A 26,846-nucleotide genomic window follows, 5' to 3' on the forward strand; every position below is an offset into this window, starting at 1 on the left:
TGAAATGTATCTTGGCATCTCTGCAGCATCTGCTTTGAGTCAAGTTCCTTCTGCCCTGGCCTTGCGTCAACAGGTACGTACGTTGTTTTACTTTTTTTAAGAAAAGGTGCGTATGTTGTCCATGTATGATTTATCGTTTCTAGTCGTTTATTATGTACTCTTTCTTTGATATTTTCTGTAATGTAATTGATCTATATTACCACGCAAAGGTATACTTGATGCTTCAACCTTCTTATTATCTCTATTATTATTTATTCATATTTTGAAGAATTTCAATCTTTAGCCGAGTTAGCCAGACATGCTTTTTTGAGGATATGGGCACACGATGAAGAGAATAAATCATACTTTGTCACGGATTTTGTTAGCCAGACCAGCTATGTCAGCAATTTTATTTTTTATTTGGGAAATACGGATTGTGCTTTTGTACTAGATTTATGAGTATTGCTAGTCGGTCCCCTCCACCCCCTAATGATGATGTTGTTACATTAATGTGTTCTAATGTTTGGAAGGTTGGTACAAATGTGTTTCTGGCACACAAAATGTGTTGTGCATGTTAAAAGTCTACTCATAGTGAGGAGTAACTTTGAACATATGCATGTTACTAGTCGAAGTTACTCTCCACTGTGAGTAGTCTGTTATGGCATCAATTGTTGATGTGTGGTCCTGTTTATTTTCCCAAAGGATATGCTTTGATGGTGTCCTGATTTGGTGCAATGTCTTTGTAGATTTCAAAGCACTCAATGCCTCGTAAAGTTGTTAAACTCCATCGTCTTGAAGACCTCTTCTGTGAGACAAGTACTGATAAAAGTATGAAGCTACAAGTTTTGCAAGACATAACAGAGAATTTCTCGGTGGATACGGTGATTGGTAGTGGTGGATTCGCAGTGGTTCACAAGGTAAGTCGGGCTACTTGTTTATTTTTCAGTTTGTAGAAGCTTTTCAGTTTGTAGATTACACACCTATAACTGAAGAAACATATAGGGAAAGCTTGAAGATGGTTGTGTAGCTGTGAAGAAGTTCCACGAAGTACTAGAGTACAAATCATTTGAGCGTGAGGTTGACTGTCTGATAAGGATTAAGCACCAAAATATAGTACGATGTATCGGTTATTATGCTGGAGAACAAAAAAAGATGGTGATGATGGACGGCAAGAATCTTTTGGTAGGAGTTCGACACCAACTGATTTGTTTCGAGTATCTTCACAATGGAAGCCTTCGCAGGAATCTTGATGGTATGACAGGTGCCCGGCCTATTTTTATGTGTAAATTTCTCCAAATTATATCCCCCCCCCCCCCTCCAATTTATCAAAAAAAATGCACATACAAGGCATTGGCAACATCACACTTTTTTAAACATAATACTCCCTACTTTCTAGTTTGTTGGGCCTATCTCAGCTTTTGAAATGTTTCGGTTTGTTATTACTCCCACTTCTATTCCTCTTCATAACATGTAGATTTTTAGGCGCATTAAATTGCTACATCAAAAGATTAAAAGGAAATTGACGCATGCAACCTTCACTGCTCATTTAGCCTAGGCATGCATATGTGTACTTGTTTTCCTCAAAAAGAATCACGTTTGCATCAACCTAGGCACAAGATGTAGTCATCTATCACATCGCTTCCCCACTAATCAAAACCACTGCGAATCCACCACTACCAATCACCGTATCCACCGAGAAATTCTCTGTTATGTCTTGCAAAACTTGTAGCTCCATACTTTTATCAGTACTTGTCTCACAGAAGAGGTCTTCAAGACGATGGAGTTTAACAACTTTACGAGGCATTAGTGGTTTTGGTAGTGGTGATACGGTGATTTTGATTAGTGTGCTTGCTTTCCTCAAAAGAATCACGGTTGCATCAACCTAGGCACAAGATGTAGTCATCTATCACATCGCTTCCCCACTAGGGACCTTCTGAACTGAATATTTAAGAGAATCGATTCAAGAATTAAACTAACGAAAGCCTCTTTTCGTTGTACAATGTTATAGAGGGTTGGATACTGTATGGTCAGGGGCGTGTCCCCTAGCCATGTATCTTCCCAGAACCTAGTTGAATTGCTGTTCCAAAAGATGAATCATTCGGTTGCGCCATTACTACTGTGAGGGTCTTAGAGTGTAGATACTTGTTATGAAATAATTGTATTCATAGACCCTTGTCCTCAATAGAAAGTCTATACAACCATTTACTGAGTAGGCATATGTTCTTTTCCTCAAGGTTTCTATCCTTAAGCACCCTTGTTCCATCGGCCTATAGATTATATCCCACTTTGGCAACCTATATTTTGATTAAGGGAGTGTTTGGAGTCCCTCCGCTCCAGACTCCGCTCGCGGAGCTGACGGAGCTACAGGCTAAATAAATGGAGCTGGAAAATAGGTGCTCCGCAGATCCCTGTAATTTTGTGGAGCCTGTGGATAGCCGAAAAGGCCCCAAGTCTCATCGCTCTGCCAGGAGAAATGTGGTCCATAAAAGTCTAATATTTTTCGTACACCCATATGTACCTCAAAGAAAGTCAATAGGAACATTGGCATACTTGTAAGCATGGAATTTATCAGGATTAGCTGACCCCATAATGCATAAGCTTGCCTGTCCAACAGCTAAGCTTTTTCTCAAATCAATCCTCTATGCAATTGCATTCTTTGTTGTTAAGTTTTCGGAGATGAATTGGTATTCCCTGATATTTAAATGGTAGAGAACCCAACCCACACCCAAACAATTGTCTATAGTTTTCCTGCTCTTCCTTGGCGCGTTCAAAACAGAACAGTTCACTCTTGCTGGAATTAATTTTCAAACCAGACAGTTGTTCGAAGAGACAGAAAACAAGTTTCATATTCCTAACCTTGCCAAATCATGTTCCATTAAAATAATAGTGTCATCAGCGTACTGAAAAATGGAAACCCCACCATCCACATGATGAGGGATAAGCCCACTTTCCTCACTGTCCTCTTTGGCTCGATCAATTAGGACCGCCAACATATCGGCCATGATATTAAACAAGATTGAAGACATTGGATCCCCCTGCCTCAGTGCCTTGTGTGTCGGGAAATAACGACTTATGATGTCATTAACCTTTATCTCAATGTTTTTTTTGTACAGAGGATTCTACCTGTTTCCTTCAGGCCACATCAAAACCCTTCATAAGCAAGGCCTACTGCAAAAATGGCCATTTAACCTTATTGTATGATGTTTCAAAGTCCACTTTGAAGACAACTCCATCTAGTTTCTTTGAGTGAATTTCGCACAAGGTTTTGTGAAGAATGACAACACCCTCCAGGATATTTCGTTCCGGCATGAACTCCGTCTGAGTTGGCTGCACCACAGTATGCGCAATCGAACATCGTAAGAAGGACCCAAACATACAAACTAAATTTGCAATGTAGTCCTTGAGTAATGGGCTTCTGTGGCAAACCAAATCCGCTGTGGCCAACGAACCACTTCGGCCGAATTGATGGTTGTTGCCACTCCTCGACCTCGAAGACTACCTGGAACAAGAGGGCGTTGATGTCAAAATCATAGTCACAACTGCCTTTCTACTCCGTATATATTGGCATTGTGGCCCGTAGGAGAACGGGGCCAGTACATGAGGTGGCCTATTACAAGCTCTAGGGCGGAATTCAGTAAAATTATGCCTACGCAAATGCTTTGCTTTGTTGAACATGGAGCCTAGTACCCCAGAATCATAAAAAATAAGCCCCTTCCTAAATTTGATAAGGCTTCTAAACTAGTTATCCTATAACTAGCTCAGAAGCCCCAATGAACGAGTGACGATTTATGAGAGAAGCTCGGGAGGAGCCAGCTTATTTTTTAGGCCGCGAAAAGAACTCGTGCCCCAATGAATCAGTCACAACCCACGCAGATGACGCAGCTTATGCACATCGTCCTACGACATTAGGGTTCTCAAACAAAAAACAAAAAAATCCTACAACATTGGGGCTTCTCCACACCCGCCTTTGCCTTCACACGATAGTCGCCGCTGCCACCTCCACACAATAGTCGTCCACCACATTGCCATATTGATCCATGCATGACGAATTGCTCTGGAACGCCGAAGAGATGACATGTGCATCATCTCTTCTCCGACCATGGCTGCCGCCTACAACCATGAATTCATTATCATCGTCGATTCCCTGGCTCCCCGGCATCTTAACCAAGCTCATCGTGATCACGCAATTGTTTCCCCTCCTCTCTCGCCTCCTCGTGTCTCGTAGCCTACCGCCTTGCGCCAACCTAGGCTGCTGCTGTTCGCCATCACCATGGCCGGTCCGCTTGGTCTCACCTAGGCTTCTCCACGATTGGTCTGGTCCTCGAAAACTTGACCGCGATGCTCTTCGGTCTGGTCCGGTCCGGTTCGAACCCCCGACGGCCGGTCCAAACAGCGGCTAGATCAGGGACCGGACCATGTCCGCCCAGAGTGGTGCCGCCACAACACAGTCCGTATTCATACACCTGGAGAATAGAACTAATCTAATGAGTTCTCTCATGCTTTTCTTCCAATAGATCGGTTAGCATTGAGCTAGGCATGTAGGCCGACCAAAATAAGGCTAGACATGTATAGCCACTACATGGGTACAAGTCGTAATTAACGACACACTAATTTCCCAGGGGATTGGTTCTTTTGCCCCACTTTACATGGGGTTTTATGATTTGCCCTAGACTTGTCTAAATGGTAAGTGGCCCCGGCCCCACCCGTCATTCTCGAGGTGGGGGGGGGGGCAAAAGATCCCATTTCTTCTGATTTCCCCTTTTATCGATGTGTGGGTCGATGAAAAATAGATGATACACCGTGCATTACTGCGAAAATTAGTTGCAACATATTATTTTGATGAGATTTGGTTGTCTAGATTTGTATATTAGAGTGAAGACTAAAATAGATCTGATGAATAGAATATAAGTAGTATATCTGATGCATATTAAAAGAAATAAAAGTGCTAGGTCGATGAAGTGGGATGTGTGCATGTTGAGAGCAATAGTAGAAGTATCATTTCTCGTGCATGTTGAGTGAAATAACAGTAGTGGGGTAGATACAGCGGGATGTGTGGTGAGGTCACGTGCATGCATGTTGAGATAAATAGAAGTAGTGGGGATCAACTATTTATGTATATATGAAATACAAATAACTGAAATTCTACAGTGTGAAATGAAACTTTAAAAGCTTGTAATTTTGAGAAAGACTTTGACCAACTTAATGGACTTGGTTATAATTTTCTGAACATTATTAATTTGTTTAATTGATAGACGACTATCATTGTTGGAGTCAGTGGAACATGTGTTATGATACTATCCGAGGAATTTGTCTCGGTCTGCACCATCTTCATGAGCACAGGATACTTCATGGAGATATCAAACCAGATAATATACTGCTTGGTGATGACATGACTCCAAAAATTGCGGATTTTGGTTTGTCAAGGCTGTTGGAGCAAGGAAAAAGCCGAATTCTCATTGAAAAAAAATATGGAACACAGTAAGCTAAGTCTCCATTGAAATTTCATTGTTTAGTCAGAGAAATCATTCATCCATGTATCTGATTGTATCAATTTTCATGCAGGGGATACACCGCACCAGAGTACACAAACAATGGGGAATTTACTATCAAATCAGACATATATAGTTTGGGTGTTTTAATAGAAAACATACTAAATAATGGACAACACACGATATCCATGGATGATACAGTAAGAAGATCCCCCCCCCCCCCCCCCCCCGCGTCTTTGTAGATAGTGAGACTATAAGATGAAGCAAGAGCATCGTCAGCAAAACCCCTAAACTTTGAAACGCACGCAAGGAAAACCCCTAATTATTAGACCCCATGTTTTTTTTAGAACGAAGGCTCAGGACGAGCCCGGCTTTGAATTAAAAAAGCCATCAACCGGCCAGGATTACAACAAGCACCAAGTACAGAGACGAACACAGAAAACAGCTAAAAGGGTACAAGAGTGCTGTGCTAACAGCTAATAGGCTTCCTACCATCCACAAGCAAAGATGCAGCATCTAAAGAACAAGACCAGCTTGGAGACGTTGAAGCCCTCCACCGAGTGAGATCCACCCCACCGAGACACCATCTGACCTTGAGGAGACCCAGCTAGCAAGCGGGGGTGACGATGGCAGCTCCATGGGCTCCGGCCGAAGCGGCGACAACCTCCTACATCTCCGAAAGGGGCTCCCTAGCCCCTCGCCTGGCACGAGGCGCTGATCCGTCGGACGATGAGAACGCTCTCCCAAGAGCAAAGGTGTACACCCGACGCCATGGCCACACGAAATGCCATACCAGAGCACCATCAACACGCGTCGCCGAGCTCAACGAAGGGCAACATGGCACTGGGAGGGAACCAACACGCAAGGAGAAGCAAAAGCACGGTGGGGCTGCCGATGACAGAGCAACAATGGAGTGGAGCCACTGGACTGAACATGGAGACGAAGCTGCCAAACGCCCACCAGCTCCAACCATGTCGCCGCCAGACGCCCACCAACCAGATCGGACTCACCACCGCCCCAAACTCACCGAAGGCGGCACCACCATGGGGGTGACGGCGCCGCGAGCGTCGCTGCCGCCCAATCCAAAGGGATTTGGGTTTTCACCCCGGTATACGAGCAGGGGAACGAGGCAGAGGGGGAAAGGGATAACCTTGACGGCGCCTACAAGTAGGAGACGGCGCCCTCAGGCGTCGCCGTCGTCGTGGCCGGCAGAGCCAGCCATGGATTTCTCCGGGCTCCACGTCTTCCCCACCCCTAGCACAGACGCGGCGCCGGCAGCCTGGGCCAGCCGGAGACCAGATCTGACAGGGGCCGAAAGGGTTGGAGACGGAGGCGTCAGATCCGGGACGGGCGCCCCCGCGGCCACCGCGCCCCACAGCCACCACCCGCCGCCGCCTTGCCACCCGCGCGGCCAAGGAGGACGGCCAGCACTAGCGACGGCCGCTTGCTGAGGTCGCCGTCGCTCCACCACCCGAGGCCGCCGCCGCCTCGGCTCCAAAGCCCCCTGCACGAGACAGGGCGGAACAGATCCTCGCCACCACCCTTCCCGGGCGGACGCGCAGCACTCCGGCGACCCCCTCCGGTGGTGGCGAGGGAGAGGAGAGTGGGGGAGGGGAGGCTGGCGGCGGGCTAGGTTATCACCGCCCGAGTCGCCCCTGCGGGAGCGACGCGGGGGCCGGGCCAGAGAGTTACACTCGTGTGATATTTCTAGACCCCATGTTCCACTGTCCTATATTTTATTAATTTTGTCTAACTAACTGTATACATCGACATAAGTACGTAACATGTTTAGCTTGCTAATTATATTGGCCCACATCTGAATACCGACCACCAACATAATTACTAGCTAGCTGCCTAATCAGAAAATATTCGCTCTAAATCAACAAATATTTAACAGATGCTATGATTAGTACAAATTACACTATCATTAATTAATTGGCAAATAATAGCATACGAACACCCTAATTCTTGAACATGTTAATTCCAATTTTTTTATGGGTTGGTACATAATTATGATTAGCGCAAAGGGTGGACGTAGAGGGCACCCAAATAAGGTGCCCTTGGTGTACGGCCCCTTCTAGGATTGGGAATTTTTTGGGGGGGGGGGGGGGGGGGGGGGGGGATGGGGCTATGTATTTGGGCGAGTGGAGTCAAAGTTTATCTTGACGGCAAGTTTACCCCCACACTGTTTTGCTAATAAAAATGTAGCTGGGCAAGTGGAGTGGAAGGTTGGACCAGCTCGATGCATCTGAGAAGCACACACAACTGGAACAAGTGAGAGCATGCATCGACATATCAAAAAGGTGCAGACAACATGAACCAGAGAGTAGACCTGTTACACAGGATATCCTCGGTTCCCTTGGTGTTGACACTTCTTCCTTACCGGTATCGGTACAGCCGGTATATGATCATTCCAATTTCATTTCGCGAAAACATGTGACTTCTCCATTATCATAAACGTAGACGTGTGTCGTCATTGCCCTTACTTGTTGGAGGTATGGTCTCTTAGTTCAAGTTAAGTGAGAAGCTGTTTTTGTATCCCAGCAGGCATCAATCACAGGCATGGAGTCAATGGTGCAGGCCGAGCCATCATTGGAGGGAGAAACCGGCCGCACGTCCAAGATGCTTCAATCGGAATCGTTGCTGATTGCCAACAACAAGCCCCGTCACTGGAGATGGATATCCCTCCCAGATTCCAGGTTTGCTCACCAAACATTCAAACCAGAGAAATGCTCTCAACGACCGTATTCAGATCAACAGTTTCCAGTTCCCGGGCTTGATTTTGTTTTGTTCCGTGACAAGGTTTGCCAAGTATGCGGAGCTCCTGAGTGTGTACTTCCTCGCGATCAGCGGAGAGGTCTCACCAGCAGACCTTTGCGCCGGTGCAAGCTACACCGTTTACCTAGTGTACAAGCTGGCGAGCAGCTCCTGTGGCTTGAGAGGTTTCGTGCAGACGTCGTCGCTTAGGCTCCACGGGGAGCATACCGTCGCCACCAGCAAGGTTAGCCTCGGCCAGGAAGCGTGCGCATCGGACAGCGATGTTACCTACCCTGTCCCGAGGAGCGATGGCTGGTTGGAGCTTAAGCTGGCGGAGTTCACAAATGATGACGAGATGCGACAAGAGAAGGGGGTGATCGTGGATCTCCGTGAGGAGAACGTCGCCGTGGAGAAGAGAGGACTCATCGTGGAGGGCATGGAGTTCAGGAGCAATTAGCTGTGCTCATGTCATTTGTGGCCATGCTATTCAGGGATTTGATATGTAATAAGCCCAGCTTGGCAAACATACATTCATGTTAGTCTCAAATCACGTAAATTTCTTACTGTTAAACCAAAAGCATTATGTTCTACTTGTATTTTCTTATATTTAGATTTTTTTTTCTTGTAAGCACATGAACACTTGTTCAGATGAACTTGAACAATTTTTTCAATACACAAACATCATTTTGTTTTAAGTTCTACCAACCATTTCTGTCACATATAAGAACAAATTCCAAATAAAGACATGATTCTTGTAATATCCACATGGTTTTTTTTTCTTATTTTTGATATAGCTTACAATTCATGCCGAATAGTACATGAATAACTTTTTGCGACACATGAATGAATCTTTTGAAATATAATAATATATATTTTTAAATACACATACATTTTAAGAAATACAAAATTATATATTTTAAGCACACATGGCCAATTTTTTTCAATTTTATTATTTAAAATTGGAAATATTTTAAAAAAATTATCATAAAACTTGTTCCTGCTCGATGGGTCATTCTAAATGGCCGCTGCAGCCGAGCCAGTTTTGTTGCTTGCGCTAGAAGCGAGGCAAAAAGGGTGAAATGGACTGAAAGTGAGGTACACAATCGAAGCCGCTTCCTATTTGGCACTTTAGGGTGCCGGTTACTGCCCCTACTCCCCCTTGTCATTGGGCTGGGACCATTTGCTTCTTCCTCTTTCTTCTTCTCTTCTCTAATCCAACCGCACCCAGCAAGCCAACACCTATTTGCCGCCTTATGTACCATTTAAAGGCAATTCAGTACATGGCACACACCCCTTCCCCTTATTTACGTTCTAACTAGCAAAACCGTCCGTGCGTTGCGATGGGAGAAAAAAAAATCATATTTTTCAATAATCTTGACCACATTTTGCTGCATCACCAAGATACATTATCACTCTCATTTTCTGAAATCATGAACAATTTTTAAAATCATGAACTTTTTTTAAACTTGTGAACATATCTGAAATCATGAACATTTTTACAGATTTTCAAACATTTTTTAAGATCATGAACACTTTTTAGCGAGGAGTGCGCGCGTTGAGGAGAGAGTTGACTTTGTGCGAAGGGATAAGACAAATCTGATGGCCACCAGCACTTACATCTGACTGTTCGAAAGCGACGGGCCAAACCCCTGGTCCGTCGGCCGATGTGTAGTAGTGGCCTTACTTTTTAGCGGTCGCAATGAAGGTACCTAAGCATGCCACCTCCACCAGCTCGCGTCGGTGGGCCCTAAAAGTCATACACACATCGCCATCAACCTCTGTCCCATGACCGTCTCCGGATCACCAAGGTTAGGTTTGCCCACACCTCTTTTTATTTAGGTCATGTTGCATAATTCTCATAAATGAGATAATTCGAGGTACAATATTAGTATGTTTATAATTATTTTCTTTGTTTACCTTATTATTATTTATTACCAAATACATTTGATAATATAGTTCAACAAACTTATCTTCATGCCTGGCACATCAATCATTCCATCAAATTATATTTTGTGCAAACTTGAGCGTTCAGGACCTCTAAAAGATTTGTTTTGCCTTTGTGTGATAACCTTTAGGCTACACTAGTCAAAGTGATGTTGCTACAAGGACCATGGTGCAATGTATGGTTGGCAACAACTAACAAGACACCGACAATACTTTGTAATATGGTGCAATTAACAAAGCGGTGGTCTCTGGTTACATGATCCCAAACTCCAAACCTACAGGTTGTAGTGTTGACGATTGAGGACTAGGGCGAAGCCATGGCGGCAGTGGAGGAAGCGGTCATAATAGTCGAGTGGCAAGAGGAAGCACACAACGAGTCTAGGTTGGTGCGAAAAAGGCAGACTCATGTCAACATTGTCTGTGGCGGGCACGGAAAAGGCAAAGGAGGCGCAGAAGAGGGAGAGCATGTGCGGAGGAAGGCAGAGGAGGGTCTCCCCAGGAGGTCATCATATAGCAGAGGCACCATGGAGGACTTTTGTGTATGATTCAGGGTTCTAGTTGACTCCTCTCATTTCATTCGGCTAATAAGATATCTTGGGCCAGGTCTAGATGGGCCAAGCCCATATACCACACTAGCACATGATCCTTGTGGACCATTCCTTTTTTTTTGGTAAAATGGCAACAAAAGCATGAGTCAGCCCAGCCCAAGGCGCAATGCCAAAAGACATAGCATCCGAAAATTGCGAGATCGTCAGGCTAAGCCAACACCGATCCGCAAGACCCACACTACACACGCACCGCATATGGTTACAACTTACAAATACAATAATGTTGCTGTTTGTTCTATTTTCTATTGTAAACAACTGCGCGAGGCTAAGACACATCCCACACAATCATGAGGTCAGTAGACCATGTTCACTACCACTGGATTCCCCAAATACAGAGCCGCCATACAAGTGCAGGTGCAGCGCAGAGGAAAATTACAAGATGCTGAGGAGGATGCGGGGTGTTGATGTAGGGCATGAAGAAGGGGTGGCTCATATCTGTCTCATCAGAGAAGACGCTGAGGAGGGGGTAGGTTGTCATGGCAACCGCGGAAGAGGCGGCGCCTGACGAGGCCCTGCCAACACTTGCAAACAAGGGAGGAACAGAAGAGGGAGGAGGGCTAACATGGAGGTAGATTTTATCACTAAATTTGCGCTCTACCTGCTGTTAGGAGTATTTTTTTGGACAGGAATAGCATTCTCAAACGGAAGATGTGAAGAAATAAAGTCTACGGGATTAGTATCCCAAACGGAAGTCAAGAAGGCAGGCCTTGCGAAGCAGTCAACCACCTGGTTTGCATTGCGATTACAAAATCACTCGGCGTGGCATCCATTCCAAAATGGTTCGTGGCACCATTCGGTGCTTCCATGAGATATCAAGCAATCAGATTTCCACTACATCCTAGGTGCAGCCAAACTTTTTGTTGACACTATTAGCTGCTTCCAGGTAGAGCTAAAGAACATAGAATCAATCTAGGCAGCACCAGCCGCAGAATGCAGAATCCATTACATAGTCCAGGGGACACCTAAAAAGTGGCAAACGATATTAAACCAAAACGGACACAGGGGCACAGGGCAGCACAACACCACTTCCCCAGCTCCACCATCTTGGCTACGATCAAGTCAAGATCAACCTCCAGCAGCTTCCTCCCCCCAAAGAGCCGCTGGTGCTGCAAGAAAAAAAAAGGAGCATTTCATGCATGGCATCCTGCTCACCGGGTTGTTGCACAAGTTTAACTTCAAAACTCAGGTCGCCAAAACAGAGCCCAAGCCACCAAGGATGAACAGAGCAAACCACACAAATGGGCAGCTAAGAAAATAGGTGGCCGACAGTTTCAATGTGCTCAGAGAAGGGGCAATGCCAATTGCCCGTACCATACTCTATCCGGAATGACTTGCAAGGTGAATTATCCTGCTTTTTAAAGGGAAATATGATGCCCGTGTAAGTCAGAGCTCTATACATCGACTTGCGGTGTAGATTTTGTTAGCAGTGAGCTCCCACACAGCAGTCATCCTGATTAGGCGAGGGTGATATTAGAGTAATATTACACAGTTAGTACAAGAAGTTGTCGCGGATACACAAGTTAGTAATGTTGCATAAGTGATGCACAACCAGTGGTCCAAATCAGCCTGGGAGGTGAGGGTGCGGTGGTACTAGAATGAACCTCCTGTGCTCAGTCATCTCATCACAATCGCACCGTGTCTCTGTCATGCTTGATGTTGCTCATGACGTACTTCGCGTTGACGGCATACCCGCCCTACCCTGTTGTGCTCCCAGCCTCCCACACAAACTGCTCGAGGAGCTTCCGCGTGCTGCTTGACTGCTATAACCTCTTCCTTATAACCCACAACGGCCTCGCACACGTCCTCAACCGGTAACACTACCAGCTCCTAGTTTGGGATCCTGTAAACAGTTGCTGGACCGACAACCGAGTTCATTGCACCATGGTACAAAGTACGATCAGCTTCTTCTTACCAACATTACATTACACCACAGATCTTGTAGGAACATCGCAACTGACTAATGTAGCCTAAAGATCATCAAACAAAGGCAAAGCAAAAAAATTTAAAGGGCTACTAGGCTCAAGTTTGCACAAAATCTAATCTAATGAAATATTGGCGTGTAATACGATTGGTTCAATGAAGTATATTAATTAACTAATAAATTCAAGTAACAAATAAAAAAGGTAAAAGAAAGAATTATAACGTACTACTACAATACTTGAAGTCACCATCTCGTTTTTTGATAAGAAGCAAGCAACATGACCTGAATAAAGAGAGAAATTGGCAAAACTAACCTGGGCAATGCGGAGTCAGCCATGGGAGGAGGGTTGGTAGTAGTGGGTGTAAGGCTTCCCGAACCCATGGTTAATTTGTGCTGCCTAATGTGGAATTGAGGGCCCAGAAGCGATACACACATCACTATCAACCCTCCGCCCATAGCCGTCTCCGGATCACCAAGGCTAGGTTTGCCCACACCTCTTTTTATTTAGGTCATGTTGCTTAATTCTCATAAGTGATATTGTGATTCGAAGTAGAGTATTAGTATTTTTATAATTATTTTCTTTGTTTATCTTATTTTTATTTATTACCAAATACACTTGTTAATATAGTTCAAAAAACTTATCTTCGTGCATGGCAAGTCAATCATTCCATCAAATTATATTTTGAGCAAACTTGAGCGCTGTGGCCCTCTAAAAGATTTGTTTTGCCTTCGTTTGATAACCATGGTGCAATGTATTGTTTGTAACAACTAACAAGACACTGATCATACTTTGTATTATGGTGCAATTAACAAAGTGGTGGTCTTGGTTACAAAATCCCAAACCACAAACCAACATGTTGTAGTGTTGCCGATTGAGGACGAGGGCAAGGCCATGGTGGCAGTCGAGGAAGAGGTCATAATAGTTGAGTGGCAAGAGGAAGCACACAACAGAACCACAAATCAAAAAGGGTTGACTAATGTCAACATTGTCCTTGGAGGCACGTATGAGGCACCCGAGGCACAGGGGAGGGAGAGCATGTGTGTGGGAAGGCAGAGGAGGATAGGAGTGGGCAAAAAACCGAGAATCGAAGACCGAAGCCGAAAAAATCGTAAGCAAAGCCAAAAAAAGACAAGGGCCGAATGTTCGCTGGTTTGCTCAGTTAGCAAACATCAAAAACCGAAATTGCTTCGATGACGTACACCGAATTAAACGAATATTATATTACAGGCCAACAAAACTAAACCTAAATTCAGAAAAAGCTAAATCCCAATATGCCATCCATGAAGCTTTCCCAGCCTTTTTGTCTACCCATGCACACAGCACCCATGCAGCAGCCGCAGCTTATCTCGATGCGCTCGAGGCTTCACGCACATCACCTAGAGCCGCCATCTCCATTTGTGGATTTGCCCACGACCCGCAATCCCAACAACCGGCGCCCACGGCTCCAACGCGTAGCTTCCATATTGCCGCGGTGCCCGGCGCCCATAGCATCCACCCGGCGGCGACCAGCGCGCCCATGGCTCCCACAAGCCACCGGCACCCGACGCCCATAGCTCCCACGTGGCGGCGACCAGCGCGCCCATAGCTCCCACAAGCCACCGGCACCCGACGCCCATAGCTCCCACGTGGCGGCGACCAGCGCGCCCATGGCTCCCACGAGCCATCGGCACCTGATGCCCATAGCTCCCACGTGGCAGGGACCAGTGCGGCCATTGCTCCCATGAGCCACCGACACCCGGCGCCCATAGCTCCCACAGGACGGCGGCCAGTGGCACACATGGCTCTCACGAGCATTACTCCTTCACGGGCGACGACCCACGTGTGACGATATCCTGCAACACTTCCTTCTGCCATTCCTTCTACGTTTTTAATTGATTTCTGTTCGGCTGTTCGTCGTTTCTTGCTACAGATTTGACTTGTGATTTCTTAACTTCGCCAATCTCAGTTCTCTTCGGCTATACTGACGACTGAACCGAATTCTGGGTGGACCAAAATCTCGGTTGTTGGTTTCTCAGAATACCGATCGTCACTAAGATCTGGAAACCGAATGCCAAAGTAAACCAAGGTACCAAACCAATCGGTTCAGTCTAACCGAATGCCTAGCCTGAGAGGAGGATCTCCCCCGAGAGGAGGATCTCCCCCAGGAGGTCGTCATCTAGCAGAGGCACCATGGAGGACTTTCATGTCTGATTAATGGTTACAGTCGACTCTGGTTAGTGCTAGATGGGCCAAGCCCATATACCACACTAGTTACCCATGATCCTTGTGGATCATTTGTAAAATAGCAACGAAAGCATGAGTCAGCACAACCCAAAGCACAATGCCCAAAGACATACTATCCACATGATCGTCACATTCGACACCACAGCAAAGAGGTTCCAAAACATTAGACCCTATGAGCTTCCCAATCGAGCCAGATTGGCAAATTCTGCCTGAATGGACTGTCTTGGACTAGTGATCATGGATTACGAGTCGAACGACTAGTCTAGACTAGTCGCTCGACTAGTCTACGAGTCGCACTCCAGCTGTCGACTCCTTTTCTCGTGTAGACTACAAATACGAGTCGAGCCGTCGAAGGACTAATCGACGACTAGTGTGCATCTTGAGTCGTTCGACTCAAAAAAAATCCAGGTTTGCTCCAGAGAGAGCTGCCTCAACTGGGACGAGGCGCCGCTAGCACCCACTGGCCTGCCACTGCCGCCGCCACCCACCGCTGGGACGGCGGATGGCGCAGCCAAGTGCGGCAGCCGGCCGGAGCTCGTGCTCAGGCAGCGGCCATGGCCGTGACCCGTAGGCGCGCGCGGCCTTGAGACGAGAGAGGAGGAAGAGAGAGAGGGGGGAGAGGAAAGGAGGAGGCATGGCGGTGGTCGGCGGGCTCGCCGGCAGGAGCGGTTGAGGCCGGCGGAAGGCGGCAGGAGGCGCGGGTCGCGTGCGCGCGTGCTCTGTGCGTGATGGCGCTGGCGGCGGCGATTGGGTAGATCGAGAGCTAGGGTTCCAGTTGTTGGGGGACTAAGTAGACTGGCCACTTGGGCTGGGCCTGACAAGTGTTGACTAGCACTGCTGGTTTTATTATGTATATACTGTAATGTGCTGTACAGTTTACTACATACTACTCCCTCTGTAAACTAATATAAGAGCGTTTAGATCACTACTTTAGTATTCTAAACGCTCTTATATTAGTTTACGGAGGGAGTACTACATACTACTACTAGGTATTAGTAGTTGAGTACTACAGTACTATGTCGACTAGTCTAGCACTAGTCTAAGACTAATCCGATTAGTCTATGAGTCTCAACCTCGGAACGACTCGTCGACTCGTAATCCTTGCTAGTGATGAACTTGTTCGACAACTTGATGTACCAATATATTCAGTTTTCAGCTTGTATAAAATAAAATGAACCCACCTGACAACTTCGTGTACCATTGACGAACCCCATATCAGACCCCGTTAGCATGTTCTAGTTCTAGACCTAGATAGGTGCATGTGCCAATCAATTTTCTTTCCACGCTTCCATCATATTTAATATATGCAAGTATGTTGATTCCCTAACAATATACTTATAGCACGGCCAGTTGTATGTGAATAATTTCAATCTTACAAAAAATTGTGAGATGGTCACAGTACACCAACACTGATCAACAAGACCTAGAGTATACACGCAGGGCAGTTACAACTTACAAGCACAATGATGTTGTTGTTTGTTCAATTTTCTTCTGTAATCAATTGCACCAAAGCTACGGCAGTCAAGCAAACATTTCAGCAGTCCGCGATCTATACAAAATCAGAAGGCAGAGGCACCATATGCTGTTTCTTAGTTGGCATGCTTGACCAAGAATCTGAAAGCAGAGACCATGACTAATTGTTTGAAACATCTCACACAACCCTGATCAATCATGAGGTCAGTAGCCACTAGTTCACTACTACTGGATTCCTAAAATACAGAGCCATCACTATGACGCAGCTGGACTGCAGGGCAGAGTGGTCGTCATCCAGCGGAGGCACCATGCAGGACTTTTGTGTCTGATTCATGGTTCCAGGCAACTCCTCCCACTTCACTCGGCTAATAAGATATCACTGGTTTGGGCTAGATGGGCCAAGTCCATATACCACACTAGTTACACATGCGCCTTGTGGTCCATGCCCATTTTTGTAAAAATGGCAAAGAAAGCATGAGAGCATCTCCAGCCGCGCCCCCAACAAGGCCCCCCAGGCGATTTTTCGGCCGCCGGCACCAAAAAAACGGCCCAGTCACGCCCCCAAGTGCCCAGTTTTCGCCGGCTCGGGCCGAAATTGGCGCCGGCGGAACCGACCCGAACCCGGCGCGCTGGGGGGCGCCGGGCGGATCGTTTTTGGCGCGAAGAGCCACAGGCCCCCCTTGCCAGCGACTCGACTCTCTTCTCGCCGCTTCGTCGTCCTCATCGCCTCGTTCCCCGCGGCGAATCAATGCCAAAGCTGCGCGCGCCGCCACGCCGGTCAGCCTCCATTGATGCCTCACGGGCGGCGCAGTGAAGGCCGGGCAACGCGCGTCCCCTCGCCCGCCACGCGTAACGTGCCAGCCACGCGACTACGCGGCGCCTCCGCCTATATAAGCCGACCACCAGCGCGCCGGAGACACGCACAGATCCTCCACCGCCGACGCGCCCATTTCTCCCCCTTCCTCCCTCGCCTCCTCTCGCCGTCTCCAGTTCAGAAGAATGGCCGAGCGCTTCCCAGGCGACGGCGCGGCGGCGAATGGCTTCGGGCGCCGCCATCTTCACGAGGACGAGGCTCGCCTCCTTTTCGAGGCCGAGTACCCGGTCCCGCCAGACATGCGGGTGCCCGGGGCGTGGAGGATCAGCGCCGACGGCGTGCCGGTGCCACCACCACCCACCAAGCCGGAGGCCGGCCTCCCCTCGGAGTACGAGGAGATAGCCCGGCGCGGCTTCTCCAACGAGGAGGCCCTACAGTGGGCGCGGGACGACTACTACCGCGACGAGATGGTCCGGCAGCGCCGGGCCCTGGAGGAGATAGAAGCCCACAAACGTGGGCGCGAGGACGAGCACGGCGTCGTGATCCTCGACAACGACGACGACGAGGACGACCCCGGACCGTCCAACCCGCCGCGCCAACCAGGGGAAGGATGCAGCAGGGACGGCGGCGGCGGAGGCAGCGGCGACGACGACGGCGGCGGCGACTACACGCGGTTCTACAGCCTACTCGGCATGTAGAACTGCAAGGGCGGGCGGCGAGGAACGGCGAGGAGCGGCGATGGAGACGGCGAGGAGCAGCCCCTAGTAGTTTTTTTTTCTTTTTTTGTAAAATATGTTTAAATTTGAACGAACTCGCCGATGTTTGCGTTAAATTTGAGCCGTGTTTGCGCCATATTTAAGTTTTTTTTTAAAACGTGGGCGCCGTGACTGGGGGGCATCACGCCCCCAACGCGCGGTTTAGCCCCTCCTGGGGGGCCAATGGCTGGAGATGCTCTGAGTCAGCCTAGCCCAAGGCGCAATGCCAAAAGACATACCTTCCACATGATCGTCATACTCGATAACACAGCAAAGTGGTTCCAAAACATTAGACCCTGTGAGCTGACTAAACGAGCCAGATTAGCAACTCTGCCTCAATGGACTGTTTTGGACTAGTGATGAACATGTTGGACAACTTGATGTACCAATACATTCAGTTTTTAACTTGTCTGAAATAAAGTGAACTCACCTGACAACTTCATGTACCATCGATAAACCCCATATCAGATCCCGTTAGACTGTTCTAGTTTTATACTGTATCTACGTAGGTGCGTATGCAGCCAATGAATTTTAATTCCGCTCTTCTATCATATATATAGATCGTATATCTAAGTATGCTGATTCCCTAGCAATAAACTTGTAGCCCGGCCAGTTGTATGCGAGTTATTAATAAGAACTTGTGAGACGGTCACTAGCCAACATTTGATCAGCAACACACGCACACGGCGGTTACAACTTGTAAACGAAATGATGATGTTGCCGGTTCCATTTTCTACTGTAATCAATTGCATCAACGCTAAGCAAGTCGACCGAACACTTGAGCGGTCTGTAGTCTGTACGAGATCACAAGGCAGAGGCACAAAATGTACTCCTACATTTCGTACTCGCTCCGTTCCTAAATACAAGTCTTTTGTAGAGATTCCACTATGAACTACACACGGAGCAAAATGAGTGAATCTACACTCTAAAATGCATCTGTATACGTCCGTATGTGGTTCATAGTGAGATCTCTGCAAAGACTTGTATTTAGGAACGGAGGAGGGAGTAGTTGACATGCTTGACCAAAAATATAAAAGCAGAGAGACCTGCACCGAGGCTAACTGGTGGGCACATGATTCTTCTGCCCACACAACCCTGACCACTCATGGCTCAACAGCCACTGAAGCGCAGGCGCAGCACGGAGGAAGTCGCAAGATGCGGCGTACAGAGGGGCAGGGCAGGGCAGGGCAGAGCAGCGTACCGTCATCGTCAAGGCGTCAGGGGAAGGGCGGCAGCCGCAGCACGGCCTGCTCGGTCTCCATGGGGTCGGACCGCGAGATCTGCACAACAGAGCAGAGCAGAGCAGCACCCAGTCAGTTGAGCACTGCCACCAAGAAAAATCCAGCGATAAATCTGCGCGTGTTACCAACGGACGGACGGACTAACCGGGTCGCGGAGCACGGGCTTGGTGTCGTCCGCCGCGAGGCGGAGAGGGGGCTTCTTCCTCGCCCCGCCCTCCGCCTGGCTCCTCCCGCTGCCGGTGCCGGTACCCGCGGCGCCGCCGGAGACGGACGGGCCGGATCCGCGCGAGAAGTCCGCCAGGACGGCCGCCGGGGTCGCGTAGGCGGCGTTCGAGCGCTCGCTCCCTGCCGACATGGTCAACAACCGCCGCCGCCGCCGCGAGTGAATGGGTGGACGCCGGGATGGTTTTCCAGTGGTCGAGGCGGATATATATCATAGGGTTGGGCCGAGCCCCGACCCGAACGGGCCGTGGTCGGTCGGGCCCAAACAGAACGACTGAGCGAGCGATGTGGCGCGGCCCCAATCTCCAATACGGCTGAGCCACCCGCTCTCTTCCGGTCCTCACAACGCCACCAGAAGCGAGCGGAAGGGAGAGCCACGATGATGGCGGGCGTCAGCTGCCACTTCCTCCCCTCGCCGGCGCCGACGAGGCCGCTGCGCTCCCGCCCGAGCTTCCCCGCCGTCAGTGGCCGCGCCACTGCCCACCGGCCGCCTGCCAAAGGTGAGTTCTTTTAGACCTGTGTAGGGGAGGTGAGTGCTCATTTCGGGGCTGCAAATCGGAAGGCTCCGATGTTAGTTCGTTTTCAGATAGGCAGAATTGGTTGTGGTTCATAGGTTGCTTGAGGGGTGGAGGGGGGGGGGGTATGATTTTTTTGGAGAAACATCTCTACTGAATTAGGTGCTGAGAATGTTTTCTTATGTGTGTTACAGTGCGAACTCGGATCAGTTGCTGCTCTAAACCCAACAATTCGGAGGAGGATTGCGCGAGAAGCGATTCCCCCAGCGATGCCAAGGTTGGCCGTGTATTACTCTTCTTTGAGTTGTCTCTGTTTCAGCCATACAATCCGTCTAGCATAAGGTGGATAAGGCAAATACTGGAGACACTGTCATACATATTGGGCATGGTAGTACACAGTCAGAACCTTACGGTCTTGCAACATCTTCAAAAATCAATATTCTAGCCCATTCAGGTTCTATGTATATCCTGTTAGTCATGGTTCATCTCAGAAAAGAGGATTTCAAATCATACAAGTAAAGAATCCTTGAGAAATGTTTATGGCAAATGTCAGATGTATGATCCCCAAATGGTGAACAGTACCATTCTGCAAAATAAAACGTCTGAAGAACCAAAAGGGGCATGAACAATTTGCGCTTTTTTTTTGTACCAAGGGAGCGAGCGCTCGAACATTGTGAGGCTCGTTTTGCTTTCATGTCTGATGCGCGTTTTCTTTCTCATACAGGAGGAAGAAAGTATTAGCTCCAGAAGAAGATGTTTGGCTTGCCTATGTGCTGTAACATTAATCAGTGCATCAGGCCCAACGTTTTATGCGCCGAATGGATTTGCTGCGGACATGACGAACAAGCCTGGCATACAAAAGGCTGTATGCAGAAATTGTGGTGGCGGCGGTGCTATAATATGTAAGAGCTTTGCATCACCCTGGTCTCCTTCTATGTTATCACGTCTTACTGTTTCCCATGCCTTGACCCTTGATTAGTCTGATGAGTACACTTCCAGCTTAAACAGTGTGTTGTTAGGAATTGTGCTTGTGAAGAACAATTTCGTTGATTGTAATTAGTAGTACAGTAGTACTAGAAGTATGTCATTCAGAAATACATTCAGTAAAAGCAAACATGCTGAGCTGGTAGCCACCTGCTTTACCTCGATAAATTCAGAGAAATAAAAAAAAAATCTGGCCATACTCATGTCAGGCCTTACTCGACAATTTACTTTTAGTATCCTGCACTGCTTATGATTTCCATTTTATCACTTATAATAACCTCATTGACTCTTTACATGTCACTGTGTATGACAAGAAAACAAGAGTGCCTATTTCATTTTATTTTCTGTAATGTTTTACTTTAGCGCTACTTGTGTCATCAAGCTTGTAGAATGTATTCCTTGAATGATATTTCAACCATTTGGGGTGTAGGTGACATGTGTGGTGGCACAGGAAAATGGAAGGCCCTCAACCGAAAGAGAGCAAAAGATGTTTATGAATTCACAGAATGCCCAAATTGCTATGGTATGCTCTACTCTTGATTTAGTGATTTGGTGTCCTACATTTTCAGAATCCAGTAATTCTGATAAATGAATCAAGTGTAGTTCTCCGTATCTAAGACATGTTTTTAGATTCATTTATTCTGGTACATCGATCGTTTGTAGTTTTCTTCACGTAATAGCCAAAAGCACCCAGCGTAGCATTTCAGTCAAGTCAGCCCTTCTCTGTTTCAAACAACAAATGGACATAAAAGCTTTTCTGCATACATTTTCTTTGCCTGTTTACATGTCGATTACAAGCCGTATGGCGCCGGTCGATCATGCTTCTCTGATCTGTGTTTGCCTGCCGATGTAGGCCGTGGGAAGCTGGTCTGCCCCATCTGTCTCGGAACCGGCGTGCCCAACAACAAAGGACTCCTGCGGCGACCGGGCGCCAAAGAGCTGCTGGACAAGATGTACAATGGCAAGCTATTGCCGAGCTCGTAGATACATAGCATCTTCAGTACTGCATAGCCAGGAGTATAGGGCCACATATTGAAAGCAGAAGATTTTCGCGTCGGTGTAATACTGTAATTTGAGATTCGCATTAGATCTACGGATGTAGTACGGGTTTTTTTGCGAGACACACAAGTAAAGCTTGTATGATTTTGTTCAAGTGTCGGATCGGATGCAATTATCTGTCTATATGTGTAGTAAAACAGAGACCATGGACATGCAATTATCTGTCTATATGTGTTTCTCCGTGGAGCTGGGCAGGTCTCAATGTCTCATAAATCCGTACACTTCAGTCTTTTTCAGGTCGTGGCCGTGCGAATTCCCTAATTTGGCCTTCAGAACCCGAATCCCCTTTTCCTTCAGGTCGTGGAATGAAGTGAACCTTGACCATGAAGTTAAAAAAAACCGTGACCATCTTTTCTTTTTTGCGGGGAACATCCTTTTCTTTTAACTGAATATTATAAAAGAAAACACAATATAGACAATGTAATGAAAAGACAACAAGACACAAAACAACTAGCAAAAAAAATTACATCAAAAACCATATTGGCCATCTTGTTCCTTCGATTGCACGCCGTCCGTCGGAGCTTCACAAATGCATTGAACCAGCGGTAAGGAAAAGAGACACATGCCAACGCTCTCATGATGAGAACTTCACCACCGTCAAGAGGAGACTAGAAAATATAGGTCCAATCAGAAGAAGCCACGGCAAACAAATAACTGACCAGGTGAACGCTAACTTAATTTTATATCATGTAAACTTGATAAATTGGTTGTGCCTTCACCCCCTTTATTGTTGACTAAACTCATGTGCCAAGTCGAGGGAAGTCAACAGTCTTTGAGCTCGTGAAGAAACAATGTTTGCGGAAACAAGTTCTGAATTGAATCTAAACTTTTCAGAATATGCCTCCGATCTTTTGCTTTTCCGCCACCATTTTGGAGATACAACGTGGAAATGAGCTATACGATTAGAGGCTCCTTGAAGTCTACTTTTCCCACCCAAAAGACCTTGCATCATTTGGTGTTGTGCATCGAAAGTTATGACCATTGTGGTGGAAAGTGTCGAGGAAAAGTTGCGCGAGAATCCGAGAAGCTTTTCAATAACTTCCCATTTTCCAAGTTGCCTTTGGACCCTGGAGGTGTGGAGGACCTCCTCCTCCCGACGGGAGGGATCCTGTTCTCGTTTCTGTTAGGTTCAACGTCTTGCTTGGGGCTATGTGGCAGCGGTAATGTCTCTCACTAGGAATAACGTCTCCCATATTCGACCCCCTTCCCGATGGTGTGTCTACCATCAGCGGAGGGTGTGTGGAGGTGTGCCTCCTTCAGATTTCACGGGTTTCGATCGGTGTTAATCTTCGATGGATCTGCTTGCATCTGGTCTTCGTTTGAGTGTTTACATGTTTGATCCTTCCGATCTATGATTCTCTTCATCGGTGATTGTTGTTTCTCTGGCATGCTGGTCCTGTGGGGCCTTAGAACAATGACTTTCCGACTATCTACTGCAACAATGTTTGCCCGATTCCGGTGATGGAAGGCAATGATGGCGCCGCGCGTTCGGCTCGCTCCAATGCTTCTAGTTGTTGCTAGGTGGTCCAAGGACCCACTTGTTTATGAATAGATCGGAAGTTTCTCCCTAAAAAAACTTCCCAAGTTGACTGCTTATGAGTCCATGCAAAGAGGGTTATTATTTGGATTCCTTTCACACATAAACAATAGGGTTGTCCCTAGTTAATAAGAGCCCATCTCCCCCGTCCTTTTAGAGAACTTATGTCAAACCGTTCGACTACAAGCTTATGCAGCAAGATTATGAGTCTGGAAAGAGGAGTTATAGCATCTATCGTAGAAGAGGTGGAGGAAGTACCCAACATGGTTGAGCCGGCATCCACTCCCAGAAGTCACTCGTCTCACTACTAGTAGTCCATGAAGCTGGATGGGAACACCCTCCGTGTTGGAAATATGCCCTAGAGGCAATAATAAAATGGTTATTATTGTATTTCCTTGTTCATGATAATTGTCTATTGTTCATGCTATAATTGTATTAACTGGAAACCACAATACATGTGTGAATACATAGACCACAACATGTCCCTAGTAAGCCTCTAGTTGACTAGCTCGTTGATCAATAGATGGTTATGGTTTCCTGACCATGGACATTGGATGTCATTGATAACGGGATCACATCATTAGAGAATGATGTGATGGACAAGACCCAATCCTAAGCATAGCACAAGATCGTGTAGTTCGTTTGCTAAGAGCTTTTCTAATGTCAAGTATCATTTCCTTAGACCATGAGATTGTGCAACTCCCGGATACCGTAGGAATGCTTTGGGTGTACCAAACGTCACAACGTAACTGGGTGGCTATAAAGGTGCACTACAGGTATCTCCGAAAGTGTCTGTTGGGTTGGCACAAATCGAGACTGGGATTTGTCACTCCGTATGACGGAGAGGTATCTCTGGGCCCACTCGGTAATGCATCATCATAATGAGCTCAATGTGACTAATGAGTTAGCCACGGGATCATGCGTTACGGAACGAGTAAAGAGACTTGCCGGTAACGAGATTGAACGAGGTATTGGGATACCGACGATCGAATCTCGGGCAAGTAACATACCGATAGACAAAGGGAATTGTATACGGGATTGATTGAATCCCCGACATTGTGGTTCATCCGATGAGATCATCGTGGAACATGTGGGAGCCAATATGGGTATCTAGATCCCGCTATTGGTTATTGGCCGGAGAGGTGTCTCGGTCATGTCTGCATGGTTCCCGAACCCGTAGGGTCTACACACTTAAGGTTCGGTGACGCTAGAGTTGTTATGGGAAATAGTATGTGGTTACTGAAGGTTGTTCGGAGTCCCGGATGAGATCCCGGACGTGACGAGAAACTCTGGAGTGGTCCGGAGGTGAAGATCGATATATTGGACAAAGGATATTGGAGTCCGGAATTGTTCTGGGAGTACCGGGTGACGGCCAGCGTGACCGAAAGGTGTTTCGGAGGCCCCGGCAAGCATTGGGGGGCCTTATGGGCCAAGGGAAGGGGGCACACCAGCCCACTAAGGGGATGTGTGCCCCTCCAACCCCTCTCACGTAACCTGGAGAGGTGGGGGCGCCTCCCCTAGGGTAGCCGCCCCTCCCGGGTTGGGGGGCAAGTTTTGTAGGGGTGGGGGTGCCCAAACCCATCTAGGGTTTCCCCTGTGGCCGCCGCCCCTCCCCTAGGGAACCCTAGGGCGCCTCCTCCACCCCCTTCCCCCTATATATAGTGAGGGAGAGAAAGGGCAGCCGCACCCCTTCCCTGGCGCAGTCCCTCCCTCCTCCAACTCTTCCTTCTCCTCTGTAGAGCTTGGCGAAGCCCTGCAGGAATACCACAAGCTCCACCACCACGCCATCGCGCTGCCGGAGTTCTCCCTCAACTTCTCCTCTCCCCTTGCCGGATCAAGAAGGAGGAGACGTCCCCGGGCTGTACGTGTGTTGAACGCGGAGGCGCCGTCCATTCGGCGCTAGATCGGATCTTTCGCGATTTGAATCGCCGCGAGTACGACTCCATCAACTGCGTTCTTGTAACGCTTCCGCTTAGCGATCTTCAAGGGTATGAAGATGCACTCCCTCTCTCTCGTTTCTAGCATCACCTAGATTGATCTTGGTGACACGTAGGAAAATTTTGAATTATTGCTACGTTCCCCAACAGTGGCATCATGAGCGAGGTCTATGCGTAGATTCTATGCACGAGTAGAACACAAAGTAGTTGTGGGCGATGATTTGTTCAATTGCTTGCCGTTACTAGTCTTATCTTGATTCGGCGGCATTGTGGGATGAAGCGGCCCGGACCGACCTTACACGTACACTTACGTGAGACAGGTTCCATCGACTGACATGCACTTGATGCATAAGGTGGCTAGCGGGTGTTTGTCTCTCCCACTTTAGTCGGATCGGATTCGATGAAGAGGGTCCTTATGAAGGGTAAATAGCAATTGGCATATCACCGTTGTGGCTTTTGCGTAGGTAAGAAACGTTCTTGCTAGAAACCCATAGCAGCCACGTAAAACATGCAACAACAATTAGAGGACGTCTAACTTGTTCTCGCAGGGTATGCTATGTGATGTGATATGGCCAAAAGGATGTGACGAATTATATATATGTGATGTATGAGATTGATCATGTTCTTGTAATAGGAATCACGACTTGCATGTCGATGAGTATGACAACCGGAGGAGCCATAGGAGTTGTCTTAATTTATTGTATGACCTGCGTGTCAATGAAAAACGCCATGTAATTACTTTACTTTATTGCTAACCGTTAGCCATAGTAGTAGAAGTAATGGTTGGCGAGACAACTTCATGAAGACACGATGATGGAGATCATGGTGTCATGCCGGTGACGAAGGTGATCATGCCGCGCCTCGAAGATGGAGATCAAAAGGCGCAAGATGATATTGTCCATATCATGTCACTTTATGATTTGCATGTGATGTTTGTCATGTTTACATCTTATTTGCTTAGAACAACGGTAGCATAAATAAGATGATCCCTCGCTAAAATTTCAAGAAAGTGTTCCCCCTAACTGTGCACCATTATGAAGGTTCGTTGTTTTGAAGCAGCACGTGATGATCAGGTGTGATAGATTCTAACGTTCGCATACAACGGGTGTAAGCCAGATTTACACATGCGAAACACTTAGGTTGACTTGACGAGCCTAGCATGTACAGACATGGCCGCGGAACACAAGAGACCGAAAGGTCGAACATGAGTCGTATAGTAGATACGATCAACATGAAGATGTTCACCGATGATGACTAGTCCATCTCACGTGATGATCGGACACGGCCTAGTTGACTCGGATCATGTATCACTTAGATGACTAGAGGGATGTCTATCTAAGTGGGAGTTCATTAAATAATCAGATGAACTTAATTATCATGAACATTG

General features: G+C 47.4%; 3 protein-coding genes across 4 annotated transcripts; 2 read left to right on the plus strand and 1 right to left on the minus strand.

Moving 5' to 3' along the window:
* Positions 1-9,099, plus strand: LOC123051209 (putative receptor-like protein kinase At4g00960). Of its 2 annotated transcripts, none has more exons than XM_044474021.1 (8): positions 1-73; positions 726-896; positions 982-1,231; positions 5,232-5,457; positions 5,542-5,668; positions 7,677-7,868; positions 8,013-8,167; positions 8,271-9,099. In XM_044474021.1, the coding sequence occupies exons 1-8, from the start codon at positions 5-7 to the stop codon at positions 8,680-8,682; spliced, it is 1,602 nt and encodes a 533-aa protein (XP_044329956.1). In that variant the 5' UTR covers positions 1-4; the 3' UTR covers positions 8,683-9,099. The 2 variants fall into 2 exon arrangements, with proteins under 2 accessions (XP_044329956.1, XP_044329957.1); XM_044474022.1 differs by having other exon boundaries at positions 8,016-8,167.
* Positions 9,100-11,469: 2,370 nt separating this feature from the next.
* On the minus strand, positions 11,470-19,630 carry LOC123051211 (uncharacterized). Its single transcript, XM_044474024.1, has 3 exons — positions 19,351-19,630; positions 19,166-19,244; positions 11,470-11,883 (listed from the first exon to the last, which is right to left on the minus strand). Exons 1-2 carry the CDS (start codon positions 19,558-19,560, stop codon positions 19,182-19,184), a joined length of 273 nt encoding a protein of 90 aa, XP_044329959.1. The 5' UTR covers positions 19,561-19,630; the 3' UTR covers positions 11,470-11,883; positions 19,166-19,181.
* Positions 19,631-19,680: 50 nt separating this feature from the next.
* On the plus strand, positions 19,681-22,079 carry LOC123051210 (protein PHOTOSYSTEM I ASSEMBLY 2, chloroplastic). The gene is made up of 5 exons (XM_044474023.1): positions 19,681-19,927; positions 20,137-20,219; positions 20,667-20,844; positions 21,357-21,449; positions 21,780-22,079. Exons 1-5 carry the CDS (start codon positions 19,807-19,809, stop codon positions 21,908-21,910), a joined length of 606 nt encoding a protein of 201 aa, XP_044329958.1. The 5' UTR covers positions 19,681-19,806; the 3' UTR covers positions 21,911-22,079.
* The last annotated feature ends 4,767 nt before the right edge of the window (positions 22,080-26,846 follow it).

Source organism: Triticum aestivum, chromosome 2D, assembly GCF_018294505.1.
Source record: "Triticum aestivum cultivar Chinese Spring chromosome 2D, IWGSC CS RefSeq v2.1, whole genome shotgun sequence".
Lineage (NCBI taxonomy): Eukaryota > Viridiplantae > Streptophyta > Magnoliopsida > Poales > Poaceae > Triticum > Triticum aestivum.